The sequence below is a fragment of the Centruroides sculpturatus genome, unplaced genomic scaffold (assembly GCF_000671375.1).
Source record: "Centruroides sculpturatus isolate CEXI.00-Female unplaced genomic scaffold, Cexi_2.0 scaffold219, whole genome shotgun sequence".
Lineage (NCBI taxonomy): Eukaryota > Metazoa > Arthropoda > Arachnida > Scorpiones > Buthidae > Centruroides > Centruroides sculpturatus.
In genome coordinates, this window is record NW_019384506.1 from 172,666 (window position 1) to 185,808 (window position 13,143).

The 13,143-nt window shown below is 30.9% G+C and overlaps 1 protein-coding gene across 1 annotated transcript in view; it reads left to right on the forward strand.

Annotated features, from left to right (window-relative positions):
* Positions 1-7,056, forward strand: part of LOC111622234 (zinc finger protein 729-like) — a 37,766-nt gene extending 30,710 nt beyond the window's left edge. Inside the window, exons 7-11 of the mRNA XM_023364587.1 lie at positions 2,446-2,523; positions 2,714-3,097; positions 3,402-3,617; positions 4,914-5,162; positions 6,739-7,056. Coding sequence (XP_023220355.1) covers positions 2,446-2,523; positions 2,714-3,097; positions 3,402-3,617; positions 4,914-5,162; positions 6,739-6,870 — 1,059 coding nt within the window. The 3' untranslated portion in view covers positions 6,871-7,056. The remainder of the gene's footprint in view (positions 1-2,445; positions 2,524-2,713; positions 3,098-3,401; positions 3,618-4,913; positions 5,163-6,738) is intronic.
* Positions 7,057-13,143: the final 6,087 nt, after the last annotated feature.

Consider the following 13,143-nt stretch of genomic DNA (forward strand, 5'->3'; position numbering starts at 1 on the left):
TTTAATTATTTTTATTTCCAAACTGATTTTAACCAGTTCTATAGTAAGGTAACATTCCAATAGACAATATGCAAAGCTTTTTTTTCAGTTTACAGCAGTATTTATTACACAAAATTTAAGTAAAGCTTAACATGCCGATCGTGCCCCGGTCTCCCCTAATAGCTGAGTATTAGTGTAATTCCCTAAAGCATATGTTATGAGTTCATATAGTGTAACTTGGTGTGTATTTTAAACAAAGCTCTCCACACCACAGAATCAGCTCTCAACTTGTCTCGCTGGACCAAGGGTCTAGTCTAGGGGTCCCCAAACTTTTTATCCCGTCGACCCCTTTATAGAATATGTGCCTTCTTATCGACCCCCAGATTAAGTATTTAACAAAAACATTAAATCATTTTTGCATTTCTAATGTTAAGCGATAAGGAGACCCGCATAACAACCCAAATAAATAATTTATAGTTCCCATATTTTATAAAATCCACCCAATAACATTAACAGAAAAGGGAGATATTTTTCACTGATTTATAATCTTAAAAAATAATAGCAAAATTATGGATAGATGGAAATTTGCCTATAGTTCTTAAACCGTACATGTCATAATACATAAAATACACACTTATCTTTGAAAATATAACATTAGTTATATTGGATGAAAAACCTCTTACTGTCATTTTGCGACTACTACTGAATGCCTTAAAAATATGTAGACATACCTTTTTATTAAAATAGTTGATATTAGTGCGATGGATGTCTCTGAAGAGAATCAACAAGATTATTGATATTTGGTTGAAAATTGCTAAGTTTTAGTCGCAAATCACCAAGGTTTTCCAAGTTCAATCTGTCCCTCTGTTTTGTCAAAAGAGCGTTCGCGTGGCTAAAACTATTCTTAACTTCATACGTGGCAACCACGTATGAAGTTGGGAATACGAGTAAGAAAGGTTCGGCTTCTGCTCTGAGCTTGGGATATTTAGTGGCAATGTTGTTATTGCTCCAACATTCACTGATGTTTTTATTTTTAAACAACGCTTTAGCTTCGAGATCTACACATATTTCACTCAATTCATCTTCTAAGCCAGTTTCACTACCTTCACTATCTATTTTTACATCAAATGGATTAGCAAACCATTCGGAAACATACATATTCTCCAATTCTTCGAAACGTGCTTTAAAGTCTTCTCTTAATTTATCAAGATGTTTAATATATATCTCCAAATCACAGTCGGAAATCTTTTCATTTTCTTTTAGTACTCGCAAGTTTGAAAAATATTTAAAATCGGATCGTGCCAGTGAAGATTTAAATAGCTACATTTTTACATTAATGACGGCGGAGAAGATTGAAATATATAGGAGTAGGCTACGTGAGGGATGTTTAAATGCGAGAGATGCTGAAAGCCTGTCGTCGGCGTGAAAATACATGATTAAAAAGTTCACTGAAAACTCAAGCTAGAATTAGTTTATTGGAAGATTTATTATATTTTTTTATTTTTTAGTTTATTTTGTGTTATTTTTATATATTCTCCCGTTTCTCTTGTATATTTTAATTTTATTTTGTGTTATTTTTATATTTTCTTCCGTTTCTCTTGTATATTTTTAAAAATTTTTGTTCTAAATTTTGATTTAAATATTTATATTCTATACATGGAACGTATCTGTTCCATTTTCGTATTTTAGACCTGATGATGGCCTGTTAATCAAGTTGAAAACGTTAGTTTTTCAATTATATTTCTCAGCAAAAAATTAAGGTGTTTTAATTTCTGTGTTTACTTGCTGAGCACTTTTAATGTTATGCTTTATTTTTACTTGAAAGGCCATTTTTTCTTGCAAACGCTTCTGCACTATATTAATGATTTTCGATATATTACGATATTTTCTTTGTAAAGGACAAAATATCTACATTTAGATATAAGATACTTAGAGTGACAACCCTACTAGAGTGTAACAGTTCAACGTATGTCTGTGTATAATGAACTACCAGCGTTCATAACATGTTTGCAACACTAGTACAGTTGCCGGATGCGCGAAAACAGACTAATACATGCTTAAAGCGGCGTAGACTAAGGCAAAACTCAAGTTATAACTAGGATAGTCAGTAATGTTGTTGATCATATCCGTATTTCGAATTTTTATTGAAATATTCTATTTTTTCCTAGATATTTTAATTGATCTTCTTTGGTATTAATCGACCCCCTTTCGACCCTCGTGTATCAATCGACCCCTGGAGAACTCTTATCGACCCCAAGGGGTCGATTTCGACCACTTTGGGGACCCCTAGTTTAAGAACAAGTCGGTTTTTGAACGCCTTTTGGTAACGAATTAAAGTTTCATTACATTTGAAAGAAGTTTCTTTTCATCTTCCTTGATATTTTGTTTATACAAATATTTAATCATATGTTTTACTGTATCTTATGTTAACACAATGAACATCATTTCATTTAACAATGCAATGGTAATAATTACATTTTAACAATAATCGCAAAATTTGTCGTATTTTTTCAAACCAGAAATTGTCACAACTGCAAGCGAATGGTAAGTATCATTACTAAAATTGTTCGAATGTGAAAACACCTTCCGTATTATTGAATTACTTGTCTTTCAATGAAGGAAAATACAAAATTGTAAAAATATTGTTAAACCTAAACAGTTTCTATCGATCTGGATATTCTAACATTAAAATATAAATTATACATGTAATTATATAGACGTATTTGTTTATAAGGAGGTTGCTTCGAGTGACGAAAACGGCGGTATTAAATGTAAGGTGTGCAAAAGTGAGTATTCAAACGAAGTGCAGTTTCTCGAACATCTGAAGGAGAATCCGAAGTGTGAAAAGTTGACTTGTGACGTGTGTCGGAAACAATTTACTCGGATCTACACTTTGAAAACACACAAGTTAGCCATACATTCAAACGAAAAGAAATTTAAATGCGAGGAATGTGATTATTCTACCGGAGTTAAATCAGATTTTAGAAGACACCAAAATAAACACTCGAAAAAAGAACTTTATAAATGTAGCTATTGTAATCGTTCAACTATATGGAAACAGAGTTTAGACAGACATATTTTGCTAAAACATTTGACAGAATCGAATATCAGTGAAAAAGTAAGTGTTTATTAGGAAATTTTTGAAGGAAAATCAAGCTACATTTGTACAAACAAATAACACTTAAAGTGACTATCAAGAATTTTTAATTAATGTCATTTTCATATTATAATTTATATTTTTAACTGTTCGGATTATTCGTGTTTGTTAGACATTTTTATTGCGTTTTCTTTAATTTAAGAGCAACAAATAAAAAATTCTATTTTTTTTTATTCTAATTCTTGTACTAATTTGTGTATACCTAAAGGTTTATTAGTATTATACTTTATAAAAAAATAGTTTGTATAATATAATTTTGGCTTAGCTTCCGCCGAGATTTCTGGATTTGGAAAAATATCGATGCAAAGTTTGCCTGAAATATTGCCATGCTCCATACGCTTTAAAACGTCACGAGAGAAGTCATACGGGAAAAAAACCGTTTCAGTGTGATGATTGTTTTCGAAGATTTACACGAGAAGAGAAATTAAACAAACACAGGCGAATAATTCATTCCACAGTAGAAAAACAGCCTTCGTCTCAGGTAAATAAAAATATATTTAAATAAGTACAATATCCTAGTTTATAATAAACAATAAGTTAAAAATATGTTATAATTTTCTATCGTAACATATACAAGGTCTACGTATAGAAAATCTTCTAATTGTAAATGTATTAATTTCGCAACGGTCTTTGTGAAGTATTTTCTGTTATAATAATATTGAAAATCTATGACAAATATAATTTTTAATAATATGCAGTTGATTGGTATGATTCACACTTATTTACAAACGTTTTCACAATATTAAAGATTCGTGAAGCGATTGAATTACTACTGCTGAGAAAGTACACCTTTCCCTTTTTTTGAGAAGTTGATACGTTCCAAAGAAACTGTGTAAAAAAATTCGTTTAAATATGAGGTATAAATAATAGGCATGAAAATGCACGACAGGATCCACAACTTCCATGATACAAAAATTAATCAAGATACAAAATAAACACGAGATTTTTACTCTAACGTCGTTTATCATTAACGTCACAGGAATATAGTAAACATAAAATAGCGTAGGAAGCAAAACTGATACACCGAATTCTCTGATGCGCATGTAGTACTATACCGTGCTTAAAATTAAGCGCAGCAATTAATATTTTTTTTGATTATTTAAGAAAATTGATTCCCGGCCATCTAGATCACAAGTCAATGCGTCAGTTACTAATTAAGTTTAAATAAATACACAAAAGAAACCCCAAATCTTCAATTTTGCTAATGCGTTCTGAAGGTACTGCTATACCTGGCCCAAGGATGCATATCACATCGGGGTCAACCATTGGCCAAGCGATTCCTGGCAGTTGGGTCTGGGTTCGCGCCTCGCCTGGATGGGCTGGCCACGTGGAGATTTCCGGGTTTTCTCTACGTCTGTAACGCCCGAATAAAAGCCACTTACCCTTAAAAGACTTCCAGGAAGGCATCTACCTAGCCAAGTGTTTCATTGCCATAACTTAACAAAATAAACAAACAAAGATAGGAAATCGTTGGGAAAGAGGTAAACAATGTCTTTAGATAGAAAGTTTTTTATTGTACTCAAATTTTACAAATGTCGGTGCCCTCAAGAGTATACAAATTATAGCTCATTTTAAACATCGCTGATGGTCCAAGTTGATTCACAAACAAAAATATTGCGTAATGTTTAAGTAAATTATGTTTAAATAATGTTTAAGTAAAGATTTTCATCGACATTCTATCATTGTTATGGTAGTTCTGATATTAGTTGTCAATTAAGAGCATCGTAGAATGGTATAAAAGAAATTTCATAATTAACAATATTTTTCAATTGTTTAGCAAATTACAGGAGAAAGTATATCAAAAACTATTAAAAACTCGGAACAGAGTGGGATGTACACTTCTGCTGAAATCTCAGCAGCGAGTTCGACGCGAGAGGAACATCTTAAAACAAACGAGAAAGATAAGAGTTTGCAATTTTCTGAAAGATTACGGCAATGTCATCAATGTCGCTTTACTACAAACTCCGAGAAAGAATGGTTCGTACATAGACAGACACACGTCGATGGAGCTCCTTGCACATCAAAGGTATTTAATTGTTGTATTCTGTTTAATAGTTTTAGTACTTTGTAAATAAACATTCAGTTTAAGTTAGGAAAAGACACCAGAACACCCGCCCTTATATACTATAATTTACTCGCGCGCACCAGGGCTGGAGTGCAAGTAAATAATAGTATAGGAAAGTAAATTTTGTAGTAAAATCGAGTTTCTTACGATTTTATGAGTAAAATACATTGCAATATACTTCTTGTATATGTAATAAATAAGTGGTGAAACCAAATTGAAAAAGTAGAGCTCAACAGAAATAAACGAAACTTTTAAATGTTCTGGCATAAGAATAGTGAAAGATTTGAGAGTAAGACTGTCGATGTCAATAAAGTTCACATCACATAGACTACAACTACAGCAAGGTTTGGAGGAAACAGTCACCTTTATTATGATGTTTCTGTCGAGCTGTACGTATTCAACCTGGTTTCAGCAGTTTTTTTAAAATCAGATTTCGAGTATTTTTCAGTTACAGATAACTTTATAAAATAACAGTTCTTAAGATACCTTATGAGACATTCATAATTCGTGATATATTCATGTGACAGTCACGCGTAGTGTGCAGATTTTTCTGTGTCCCAAGGAAATGTGTAAAAAATCTGGTACAGATCGAGCAAAGGCATTAAAAGTTAATAAAGAATGTTAATTAAGGAGTGTGCAAATTATCGTGTAGTCTATATTTTCCTCTATGTCCTAGAAAATATATATAATATAGAATTTAATTAAAAAACTTAAGAACATTCTGTGATTTATATACAGTACTAGACAAAAAATCTCAAAACGTATATTTGAAAAAAATCGGCTGATGAAAGTTGACACGATTTCGATACGGTCTCTTGTTATGTATATTCACATAAGAACTACAAAAGTAAAAATAAGACATTATTTTATAAATATTCTATTTTCAAGTCATTAGGCTTGTATTAATAGTTTAAAAGTAATCGCAAAACGATGGTCAAGTGAAATTTTAATATTTAAAAAATAGGCTATAATTTTATAAATACCCATTATTTTTAAATAAAACCTTCAAAAAGACTACAGAAGAGGTGGACAGATCTCGAAAGAACTCAGGACTATTTCTACATTTTCTGGTAGCTTGGTGTGACAAAAATCTTTCCCATTGTAAATCTACTGGATAAAATGCTAAATTTGCGATTGTCTAGATTCAGAATATTCCAACGAACTTATTCAAAATTTAAGATAATCACCATTTTCGCCACGAACACTAAACGTTTAAAATTTTATCCAAATCGGTTCGTTTTTCTCGGAGATATTAATGGTCAAATTCGGCATTTTAACTTCAGACGTGTGGCTGAGCTCTGCTACACCGATGTTATAAATATTACACAATCGAATGAGAATTTATTAACGATGATACCCATTTACTGTTAACTAAAAATTAGATTTGTGACCGAAGATGTGTTGAGAATGAATTTGTGAATGATAAATTGAATTATTTTTGCATTTCAAAATTTACATTTATTCGAAAGAAAGTTTCTTCATTTTCTTTCGTATAAAAATTTAATTCAAATAATAATTTATATATTCGTTGTTGCAGGAACAGGAAGAAATCGATTCAGAAGTGGTCAGAGCATCCGAAATTCTCATGGACATGAGAAAGAAAAGATTGGAAGAGATAAATGAACAAAAGAAATCGCCTGATTCTGATACTCCGCCAACATTACAATAACCTACGAATGTTCAATATCTATTCATTTTCCATCCAGTTTTTAAAAATTTCAACGAGAGTATTTCTAATTCTATTTATTTCACGCAAAAGTGTTGTAAATAGCTCCTAAATTCGACATTTAAGACGAATTGAACTTATTGATTACTGTAATATTTTGACAAATCTTCGTAAACGAAAATAATTAATTCAACAAAATATAAATTCTATATTTATTGAAAATTTATTGCACATTTAAATACTTTTATTTCTTTAACAATAATTTCGTCACGTCGTTAGTGTTTTAATTATAACAATTTGAATATTACCGTATTNCGAATTGAACCTAATGATTTCTGCAATATTTTGACAAAAGTTCGTGAAAGAAAATAATTCAACAATATATAAATCTCATATTTATTGAAAATTTATTGCACATTTAAATACTTTTATTTCTTTAACAATAATTTCGTCACGTCGTTAGTGTTTTAATTATAACAATTTGAATATTACCGTATTAATCTTGCCTGATAAGGTATTCATCCATATGTTAACATGAAGTTAATACACGTAAATTTTATAATAGTGCGTTTAATTAAAAATGTGGAATGAGAGTCGTAAATATCTCTAAAAATTAAGCAGTTTACTCTATTTGTGGTAACATAAATAGCAATAAAATTAAATTTTACCTAAAGTGGACAGAAACAGTAGGAGTTACGCCTTTATATTAAAATATTCAATTTCTTTATATTAAATACAGTAGAGCCTCGATAATCCGACTCAATTGGGGACTGGGGTTGGTCGGATAACCGAAAAGTATGAACAAATCCATTATTAGTGTAGTATATTATTATATCCCGTGTAATTAGTATATTATTATATTAGTATATTAGTATATCGCTATTAACCTACTTTACGTTGAATTTTTGTCCATGTTAAGCCTATTAAATTTTTTGAAAAATAATAATCGTCGATATTGTATCGTTAAAAATTAGAAAATTAAGTCTTGTTTAAATACTGGCTCCCTTTCATGGTCGAATGAGTGTTGCCAGCTAAAACACGTAAAAATAATATTAAAGTAGCCAAGACATAACCAAATATTGTAGCGCCACGTCACTAGCGGACATTTTAAATTTGCCGACTAGGATGGTCGGTTAATCTGGGGTCGGATAATCGAGGATCTACTGTATACAAAGTGTAACCAAAAGGTAAGTCTATATATCGTTTGTGTACTCANTTACAGTCGTATCGTATCAAAGCCTATGTAAAAAGAAAGATTTTGGAAGTATTTACCCCCTTTTTAATTTGTAACGTATACTGGTTTATCCACAAGGAATTAAAGCAGATTCTACAAGATTTTAAATTATACAAAGTGTAACCAAAAGGTAAGTCTATATATCGTTTGTGTACTCATTGTTTTTTATGTAAACTCTCTACTGTAATAGATAAAAAATATATATTGTATTATAGTTGATTGAAGAAACGAGTACAAAATGTACCGTATCGACTCAACTACAGTAATGAAGATATTTGATAAAAAAGATTGCCACGGGTCTTCGGAATACAACGCAATACTAGTGTTTACTAAGCCAGAATTAGAGAAGAGGACACGGTTTCAGAAAAATAAGAAAAGTTTAATTTAGAGCTAATATTTCGATAAAATAAGTAGCGTATACTTTCCGTTAGAATATAGAACGAATAAAACCAAAATTTCATTTTAATTGGACAAAAACTGCAGGAGTTACAAAAAATTCACACACACTTACGACGGCTTTTATATTATTAATAGTTCGGGCTTTAGGTTTTTATATTATCTATAACAAGGAGCGCTTTGACAATTTATTCGACAAAATAAATATCCCGTATAAGAAACGGAATTCAAAATTTTTCATACATAAACTTGTTTGATATTGTAATACATATGTACAATAATAGACATTTCAAAATAAAGAAAATAACAATTTAATTTACAACGTTTCATTTAAAAATTACTAAATTTCGTTCAGTTAAATCGTTATATCCATTTTGCCTTTTATAATTCTATGCCAGGAAATTAAAAAGAAAAGTTAAGGAAATGAAGATTTACCATAATTACAGTTATGAAATTATGAGTTTTTTCATGCAACTTTTATGACATTTCTTGTATAAATGACATTTAATTTAAATTATAACTTTACAATGTAAATAAATTCTCGTACGTTTATTCGCACGTAATGATAACTTTACATCATACTAGTAAAATTCTCGTAAGCAATGATTATGTAAATATAAAAAGCTGGAAACTCGTGGAGGTGAAATTATATTTTTATTTTGCGAGTGGCAAAATAATAATTTACGTACGGATCGTCGTAGATTTGACGTTCGTCACAATAACTGTTTCTTCAAAATTTCGTTAGCCATTTGCCGACGAGAATAAGGCGTATGACCCTGTGTGAAATTAATTCTTGCATTTCTCGCTATATACTCCGCATATTTCAATGTAAGCATTCCATAAACGCTTTTATTCATTTGATGTGGTATGTTTTTTTTACTGTTTCTAGTGCCGATATACTCATATCGAATTTTTCTTTCTTTTTATTTATTCTCTCATCTTTAAATATGTTCTTAGCGAATTTAAACATCCACCATTTCGCCCACCCATAGAATCATAACAATGAATATTTTTTATGTCGATTGTGAATAACAGCTAAACACCGGTGCATTCCTGTGTGAACGGAAATAAGCGGCGTGTCATATTCAAAAATGTCAACGTTTCTCGTCTATCTTTTCAATGCACTGTGACCACTGTTTAACAATTTGGTATAGAAGAATGTATTAAAGGCATAACAACCCCAGTCGGAAATGTTCGAGGATTGGATGCTACAAATGTGCTCTGTGATTATTTTGTGATTTTTGCGGTAATTCAGGTCGGAGGATATTATATTTAGTGTTTACGTATATCGGAAGGCAAGAGGATTGACATAACGTCAAGTAGGACTTTTAAATCCCACCCCTTTTTAAATTATTTGCTTAAAACCGTAATTTTCGGTTATCCGGATTTTGAATTTTTGATTTACCGGATTTTGTTATCGGATTCTATCCGTGACCTCTATAGAACTCTGGTTACCAAAATTTGGGGTTCTAGACCCATTATTTACTGACCTTTTAATGTTACTTCCGGTCGGCGGTGGAACACGAGTTTTAGGCTTCCAGTTGGACCTATCAAAATAATTTTTGGGTATTTCTTTAAGGACCATTTACGTAAATTTTTCGTAAAATTTCGTTAAAATCGGACAGATATAATTTAAACTATGGCGATTCTTATATTGAGTTCTAAAATCAACTTCTCACTGAACGTTGGTTGCCAAGGCAAAGGTCGTTTCCAGTTGATCATACGGTTTTTTCGCTTTTTCTAGACNAATTTCTTTCGTCTTTTCCTCTGCAATAGCATACTTTGCTTCTCTCTTTTCTCGAATTGATCGCGTTAATTCCTCTTGATATCTTTTATTTTTCATCTCGCCTTTCCATTGACTGTCTAAGTTCTTTCGGCCAATTTTCATGAAAAAATGGTTCTCTTTTTGCCCAGAAAGTTTCGATAGTACGGATGGATTTTACAGAAAGGTTCTATATTCTTATAGCGAGAAAAATAGTCATCGAGTCCGGCCCTTCTCCAAATATGACAGAATTCCCGTTCATTATTCCATTCCTAGTTCTTTAACCAACAAAATTTAATAGTATTAATTCCGCTAATATATAAATTACCCTGCAATCTTTTACAAATTTTCGACAAAAAGCACACGAGTTATTAAGTTTCAAACAGGATGAACAAAATAGTGCCCCACATACACAATAACATCTATGCATACACAAATTACCCCGAAACTTCTTTGCATTTCTCGACGTTGAAACATGTTTTGAGTCCAAAAATGTATAAATCCTAGGATTATTTTTTGCCTATCGCCAAACTTTTCTTCTGTTATGTATACAACAGAGCCGAGAAAGTAATTAATTGTTTAATATGTGTGTTATTCAATTATTAACAATTACAAATATAAGACAATAAACACCCTGTCACGAAACTAGTTTTATTCTTTAAAAATTAGAATTTAGAAGCCAATCGTATGAATTTCGCATGAAAGTGTTCCAGTTTGAAAATCTCTTCTTGCAAGTTTTGAAAAAAAAATGGATTAGATAACATCAATATTGAATATTCGCGTTATTGTGAACTTGGCGGAGTATCGGGATCAGGACTTTTCTTTTTATTTTTTATCATCTCCAACCTTTTCTTTCTCATGTTTATTTGGATTTCGGATGCTCTGACTACTTCTGGATCTGTTTCTTCCTGCTCCTGCAACAACGACTATATAAATTATTCTTATTTGAATTTAATTTTTGAACAAAAGAAAATGAAAAAACATCACTATTTAAGCATTCATATATAAATGTCAATTTTGAAACGTAAACAGAATTCAATTTATCATTCACAAATCGAAACTCAACACTTCTTCAGTCACAAATCTAATTTGTAGTTAACAGTAAATGGTATCATCGTTAATGAATTCTCATGCGATTGTGTAATATTTATTAATTTAACATCGGTATAATTGAGCTCGGCCACCCTTCTAATGTTAAAGTGCCAAATTTGACCATTAATATCTCCGAGACCAACGAATCGATTTGGATAAAAGTTAAAATATTTAGTGTGCGGGGTGAGAACTGTGATTATATTAATACAAGTCTAATGATTTGAAAATAGAATATTTATAAAATAATGTTTCATTTTTACTGTTGTAGTTCTAATGTGCCTATGCATAACAAGGGATAATATTGGAATCGTGTCAAATTTGATCCTCCGAGTTTTTCAAATCTACGTTTTGAGTTCCTTTTTTCTAGTACTGTATATAAATGACAGAATATTTGTTCTCTCTGTTTTTAGTTTTTATTATGTTTTATATTATATATATTCTCTGAGACAATGAGAATTCCTAAATTCATTACTCGATCTACATTAAAGTTTTCATATTTATTCTCTGGGAATCCGGACTAAATATAAACGACCACCAAAACCTGCATACACCTGATTTAACACTATGAACTTTCAATGTCTTTGCTCGATCTGTATCAGATTTTTCACACTTATTTCCTGGGATAAACACAAATCTGCACACTACGCGTGACTGTCACATAAATATATCACGAGTTATTAATGTCGCATCAGTTATCTTAAAAACTATTATTCTATAAATTTATCTGTAACTGAAAAATACTTGAAACCTCATTAAAAAACACTACTGAAACCAAGCTCGAAAAAACATCATAATAATAAAGAAAAGAAACTTTTGAAAGTTTTTGTTTAAGAATAATGGAAGCAGATTTGACAGTAAAACTCAACGTGTAAATAAAGTTCACATTACACAGACACAACAACTACAAGAATTTTTAGAGAAAGCGCTCGTCATAATAATAAATCGGAAAAATGAGCATCTTCGGAAAAATAAGCTTCCAGCTTTATTTCGTGCCTCAAACGTCTTTCGCTGACACTGTTCAAACACGTTCTAACGTTCAACGACATTAAGACACAAAGTAAAACTCGAAGCCTTTTTCTGTGACGATGTTTATTTATCCGATTTATTATCACGGTGACTGTTTCCACGAAACCTTCCTGTAGTTGTAGTTTATGTAATGTGAACTTTATTGACATCAACAGTCTCACTCTCAAATCTTCCATTATTTTTATCCCATAACTGATGATTCTTAACTGATGCTTCCACTATTCTGCCAGAAATTTTAGAAATTTCCTTTATTTACATATTTTTTAGGTATTTATTAGATATACAATAAATATATTTACCTCCAAAACTATCCCAAATCATTATAGACTCATGGCTTACTTTAAATATTCTTTTTCTTCTTAAATCGTGCGAATAATATGAAAACCCATCAGGGCTATATAAATTAAACTTCTCATCACTAAACATTATTTCTTGCCATCCTTCAGTCCATCCCATCTTGTCTTTAGCCCAATTTAAATTCATTGATATGTGTTTAGCAGTTAAAGGTAGTTTCAACTTTATTTTTAAATATTTTACATTGTCATAGTTTTTTAAAGTTCTCCAAAGAGTTGCATGAGATACATCTATTGGTATTTCAGCAGCAGCTTGCCTTGTTAACATCTTTTTTATTTATAAGCTTCAAAACTTCTCTCTCATTCTTGGATGTTAAACATGATATTCTTGGATGTTAAATATATAAATAGATATTTGTGAAAAAAATTTATGCTGCTTTATGAAATGTAAAAAACCTGATGAAATAATTAAA